Source organism: Cicer arietinum, chromosome 5 (genome assembly GCF_000331145.2).
Source record: "Cicer arietinum cultivar CDC Frontier isolate Library 1 chromosome 5, Cicar.CDCFrontier_v2.0, whole genome shotgun sequence".
Lineage (NCBI taxonomy): Eukaryota > Viridiplantae > Streptophyta > Magnoliopsida > Fabales > Fabaceae > Cicer > Cicer arietinum.
Window position 1 is genome coordinate 72,231,940 of NC_021164.2, and position 4,806 is coordinate 72,236,745.

The 4,806-nt window shown below is 34.5% G+C and overlaps 1 protein-coding gene across 1 annotated transcript; it reads right to left on the reverse strand.

Annotated features, from left to right (window-relative positions):
- Positions 1–4,764, reverse strand: LOC101502361 (GEM-like protein 1). The gene is made up of 4 exons (XM_004501556.4): positions 4,241–4,764; positions 4,029–4,130; positions 3,498–3,769; positions 1–456 (listed from the first exon to the last, which is right to left on the reverse strand). The coding sequence occupies exons 1-4, from the start codon at positions 4,503–4,505 to the stop codon at positions 283–285; spliced, it is 813 nt and encodes a 270-aa protein (XP_004501613.1). The 5' UTR covers positions 4,506–4,764; the 3' UTR covers positions 1–282.
- Between the last annotated feature and the right edge of the window lie 42 nt (positions 4,765–4,806).

Below are 4,806 nucleotides of genomic sequence, written 5' to 3' on the forward strand. Positions count from 1 at the left end.
TTGAATAGAAAAATATGTAAACCAACCCACCGTTTAAATTGGTCCAACATATAACAAACCAATCGACTTACACATTTGGAAAGTAATAATAATATGATGTCACACATGTAAACCACATAAATACCAAAACAACGAATGAGTTTACATCACAATAATAATACTATAACAGCTCCACAAACTAGACTAACGAAATACAGTATAAACATAAAATGTTTCATGTTTTTATGAATTGAGGATATAATTTATCAACACAAACCTTTTCTTTACATGATCCCCTGTGTATCAGCGGGACTGCAATGCTTCATGAATATATTTAACAGCGCTGTCGTAGTGCACAAAGCCCATAAACCAAAATTCATGGTTGTCGACGGAGATAATCTGTATGAATTTTTCAGATGGGTTGGTTCTGCTTGTGGATGGGTTCACTGCCCTCAGCTGATGCAATGGAATGACCACCTGATGCATAAGATGAAAAGCACGAGTGTAAATAGTTGCAAACAATAGAAAAATTATGATTGAAAATGGTAACTCCGTGAAACACAAAATATAACAGTTCAAGTAGTAAACGAATGTGGGATCAAAATCTCCGAAGGTTTTGGATGTTAAAAACTAAGGGAAAGAAATAGAGATATAATATGATAAATTTACAATTTTACCCGTGTGAGACCCCCTACTCGGCCCAAAATTAACGGCATTTCAATATGGCAACTGTGAATTCATGGACCCGTCCACTTCAACATATATGTCACTGGTTCAGTTTTGAAGTGAACTCAATTTTATTTTAAAAAATTCAAAACTTCCCTTACATATGTTATCCCTAGCAATCTTTTGTTGTCAAATTTGCTTCAAACTTAGCCTTAGTTCTAGAGCTTCTTCATGTCAGTTCAAGTAATGTAATTATAGTTTCTTATGCTTCCTTCATTCACCTTCTGTAAGAATATAATAGTAAATTACTTTTCCTTCCCCCCCCCCTACAAATCTAACAATTGGAGGGAAAATAGATGTGATTTCTCTCCTCTTCCTCCCAAAGGAAGGGAATTTTATTTTTCCTCTATTCTTTAAACCCCTCCTCTCTCCTATTCTGAACTTAATGGTTGGTAATGAAGATACCAAAAGGCAACAATAAAATTGAAAACAAACAAGTAATTAAGGTATTCTTATTTTATCAAATGAAAAATAATTTGAAACAAGCTAAAATTTCAAAACTGACAATTATTTTAAAACATGTGTTAGTTCATAATTAAAATTTCAGCATAGAAAAATGAACTTTTCATCCTTTGCACGGAACTAAAAAAGTACTACAGCAATGATGACAGATTTACTTGGATCCAATCCGTCATTCCTTGATAAAATAACATGGGTCAGAATGAGCATAATCACATTAGCGGTAAAGATTCTAAAGACTGCCTTAAATTATATGACAACCTAATAAAGACCACAAGCATGGTTAGTTAATGCAAAATGAATAAGTACATTCAAGAATAACTTAATTACATGAGGATTATTATGCTATTTGGATTTACCTATGTTTTAATTATCTTTAGTTATAAATACCATTTAATCGTTCGTGCTATTCAGACTTGTGCATAATTAATAATAACCAGATTTCTTGTCCTTCAAACAGTATATGAAACCATTTCATAGAACTCCTCTAGGTTTATCAGGAGAATACCCCTTCCTAAGAGAACTACTCTTGGTTACTATCCTAAGTCAATAAGAATAAAAAAACTTAATAATTCCTAAAGAACACAATAATTCTTAAAATACCAATATCCTCTCTGGATCACAGTTCAAAGCTACCCAAATTCCAGACAATTAATGCCAACCACAACTGAACTCTATCATCGTCATTCGTACGATAAAAAACAGAGCACCAAACACAATATAAGTGTTGTCGCTAATCACAATCTGAAAAAAACATTTATTCTCAATTTCAATGTAGTTTAGTAAAAATAATATGGTCAAATCTCAATTCTTTTACTACTATCAGAATTCAGGAAACAAATGAAAAGCATGGGATAACATACAAGCTAAGAAGTAACCCATCTGAGCTAGTTTCCACTCTTTTTATATTTTTAACATTAAAAGAACTATGTATAATGGACATATTTTGAGTCTTCAATTTAAAATTTTGAACCAATATCAGTAAACATCTAGATACAGAGATGCAAGGAACTCTTAGAAATTCACGGCTCAAGCTATGATGCATCCTAGATACATCAACAAAAGGTTATAAAAGCTTATATATATTTTACATAAACACATTTTGATTGTAACCATATCAGTGGATGACAATCACAGTTTACAAAAATATACTTGAGAGTTTTGATCACAACCAAAAAGGCACAGGCACCTTTACTAATACATTCTTTCCCCCATACACATTTTGCAAAGTTAACATATTTTTTGCGCAACCAATGTAAGAATCACATAAAGCATCAGTACTCTTATTTAAGAGAGGCTTCATATCTATTCAATTGCCTCCTATTTAGTATTTACTATCTAATACTAATTGTACATTTTCATGTATCCCATTTCGATCATCTAAAATAGCATAGCTTCTAATCTTAGTTTGTGAAGAGACAATTCCGCCAATTCAAGAAGTCCAACACTATCATTGAGTGGATCTCCACTAACGTGCGACAACCATCATCTTTCCTAGACAAAATACAAAAGTCAAGTTGTACATAAACCAAATCTCCACACTCTTTGGATCTATTTTGTTTATACTTTTTTTTGTTTGTCAGAAAAGGCTGTACTTGCTCTTATCACAGCATGAAGCTCTAAGGCAAGTAGCTTACGATGTATCCCAAACGTATTGGAGTAGTGTCTGAAATGCAACGGTCAATAATTCGTCTAAAAGATTATTGGAGGATACTCACTAGATACATCTACTATTTACGAATATTGTACACGTATCAGATATTGATACAGGTACAAAACCCACGGGTGCTTACCTGGGTTTTCATAGGTAAGCATGTAAGATTACTCTTAAAAGTAATCCGTAATTTCAAGAAAGGAGACATAACTGATCTTGGGAATTGACCAAATAATAATATAACTAATATTCCTAAGAGTATGTATCAGAATTAGCTTCAGCAACTCACTTCAAATTCCAAAAGTTTAATCCTAATCACAAAATTCCTCAGATGCTGTGATATTAGTCACTAAGAAGGACTGACATGACTGATAATTGAGGTTCCAAGGGACTAGAGTGTGATTTTCGCATTCTCAAATTTCAATGACTAATGAGTCCTACAGCTAAATTTCTAAGACACAAGTTGAGGGTTTATAGTATGTGTCATTAACTTTTGCGTTAGAAAGATGCACTTGATATCATTTTCCATTCAATTCTATAAAAACCATAATAAACCTCTAGTGTTATGAAATAGTCACAGGAAATGAAGCCATATGGTATCAAATAAGTTAGCGGAATCGGGATGGCAAGACAGATCACAAATAGTAACAAGCAAAGGACTTCAATTCATTCAGTTTACCTTATAATAGCTCCATTGAGTCTGGTCACCGGTTTGGTAAGAAAGTGGATTATCACTACAAAATGCCAGCTTAGCAGTTGACAAATACAAAACTCCCATGACAGGACCAGCAGAGGTGGAGAGGTAACATGCATATGTTTTAAGAAGTTGTTCCTCAGGTACAGTCTGAAATGTTTGTCTAAAGATCTTTTCATAGCCACCTTCTGCAAGGACTTTTGTTCCCTGAGCAATCCTCCCCACAGCAGCATCAGCAAAACTAGGCCCCGTTTTCACTGTTTCATAGAAGGTCACGATGTACATAAATAAATAGGGTTTTTGTTTTTCAATATGTTAGATCAGTTTCAATAATTGATGGCGATGAAGCACCGAGTCAGACAGACACCGGATTCGACACCGTCACATAGACACCATACAAAATTTGAGAAAATGAATTAATTGGTGGTAGCATATCTTCAATGAGAAGTGTTGATGCTATATAGATTAATGGAAGTAAAAAAAAAAAGAGAGAGAATTGAAGATGGAAATGCATACAGTGCTGCCACATATTCCCAGCAAGATCCTCAGCTTTCTTGGTAGCTTCAGCGGCTTTTTTCCCCCATTTCCCAAGAACGTCTTTCACCGAATCTAAAGTGTCTGCGCAGAAAAGAAGAAGAAGAAGAATATAATGAAATTGCGGCGCATGAAATGAATGGTATGATAAAAGCGGTGAGAGAGAGAGAGAGAGAGAGAGAGAGAGAACGGACTCTTAGCAGGTGTGGGTGCGGGGACCGGCGCCGGAGAGACATAGGGATTAGGTTCAGTGGGCATAGTGGTGGCAGCATCGGTGGAGCGAGATTCAGAGTTGAGGGGTTGAGGTGGTGGTGGAACGACGTCGTTTGGGTCGAGTTTAGGATATGGAGCGTAATCAGGGGTGTGAGTGTGAGAGTGAGAGTCGTCAGAGAGAGAGACGGAAACAGTTTGTTCATCGGGTTGAACATGATGATGGGTTTGAGATTGATCACCACTCATGTTGTTCAAGATCGCCTTCTGATTTTGATTTTGATTTTGATTTTGATTTTCAGACCCAAATTGACTTAGAGGAATATTTCTTTTATATTTTTCGGTCAAAACAATTAAATTAAACAACGTGCGTGGAACTCCAATTCAAATATCAAATTCCTTGACTGCCTGCTTCCTGCTCTTCAACCCTCTTTCTAGATCTCACTCTTAACTCTTTTTTTTTTTTTTTTTTTTTTTTTTTTTTTTTTTTTTTTTTTTTTTTTTTTTTTTTTTTTTTTTTTTTTTTTTTTTTTTTTTTTTTTTTTTTTTT

What these genes read in the sequence shown, in the direction of transcription:
- LOC101502361 (XM_004501556.4), bottom strand. Translation starts at nt 4,505, where the DNA reads ATGAGTGGTGATCAATCTCAAACCCATCATCATGTTCAACCCGATGAA. An exon ending in TGGGAATATGTGGCAGCACT is followed by an intron (nt 3,770 to 4,028) that starts GTATGCATTTCC and finishes TCTATGAAACAG; the next exon opens with TGAAAACGGGGCCTAGTTTT. An exon ending in CTCAATGGAGCTATTATAAG is followed by an intron (nt 457 to 3,497) that starts GTAAACTGAATG and finishes CTTATGCATCAG; the next exon opens with GTGGTCATTCCATTGCATCA.